At 47.1% G+C, this 728-nt stretch overlaps 1 protein-coding gene across 1 annotated transcript; it reads right to left on the bottom strand.

Moving 5' to 3' along the window:
• Positions 1-208: 208 nt before the first annotated feature.
• PPTG_24969 (hypothetical protein) lies at positions 209-510 on the bottom strand (the record flags this gene model as incomplete). The annotated part of the gene is made up of 2 exons (XM_008919051.1): positions 209-425; positions 500-510. The coding sequence occupies 2 exons, from the start codon at positions 508-510 to the stop codon at positions 209-211; spliced, it is 228 nt and encodes a 75-aa protein (XP_008917299.1).
• Positions 511-728: the final 218 nt, after the last annotated feature.

Raw genomic sequence — 728 nt, 5'->3', positions numbered from 1 at the left:
ACGCCTGCTTCCACATGCAAGCACTACGTGTTGGCTACAACTCAGATATTCTACGACCTACATACACAATAACGGACTCCTGTGTATGGGAACAATCCAGATCACCCTCGTGCTTCTTCTGCTTGCCCCGTATTCTTCCTTCTTGGCGGATGAGTTGGTGTCGTCTCGGTCACTTATCGTCGATGACGTTCTTCTCAGCCTCTAAGATCTAGTCCTCGGCCATTTTGTTGTCCAGAGCGTTACATAGGCTGTGAGCGTAGTTCTCCAGGGTAATCTTGAGCTCAATGCGTGTGTCCGTGCCTTGCTCCATATTCGCCACCAACACGTACTGATTGATGGATGCCATTTCCTTTGTCAAAATTTGATGATGAAGACACAGGTCGGATTGCTCTGCAATAGATTCACGCACGTGGCCCACCTCTAGCCTAAACAATGCATGATCCCTACTCCTCCACAGGTCCGGTTTGTGCACGCGTTGACATTGGTGCGATATACTTACTCCGCGGGCATTTTCGAACTGTTGACAGCGGACTTTTGTCTGAGTCGTGAGCTATTCGAAGCGTTATGGATGGATATGGTAACTCTTCCGACCATACTTAAACTGTGTATAGAGATTAGACGCTCGCAATTACTAAGCGTCGGTTTCCATGTTTGTAGTTAGCCAATCAAATGTTTCGGTTCAAATAATTTTGGGGTTAGTTATCAAGAGGGCTAGGTAAGTCCTTTGC

Source organism: Phytophthora parasitica (assembly GCF_000247585.1).
Source record: "Phytophthora parasitica INRA-310 unplaced genomic scaffold supercont2.458, whole genome shotgun sequence".
Classification (NCBI taxonomy): Eukaryota; Oomycota; class Peronosporomycetes; order Peronosporales; family Peronosporaceae; genus Phytophthora; species Phytophthora nicotianae.
This window is presented reverse-complemented; position numbering and strand designations above follow the sequence as displayed.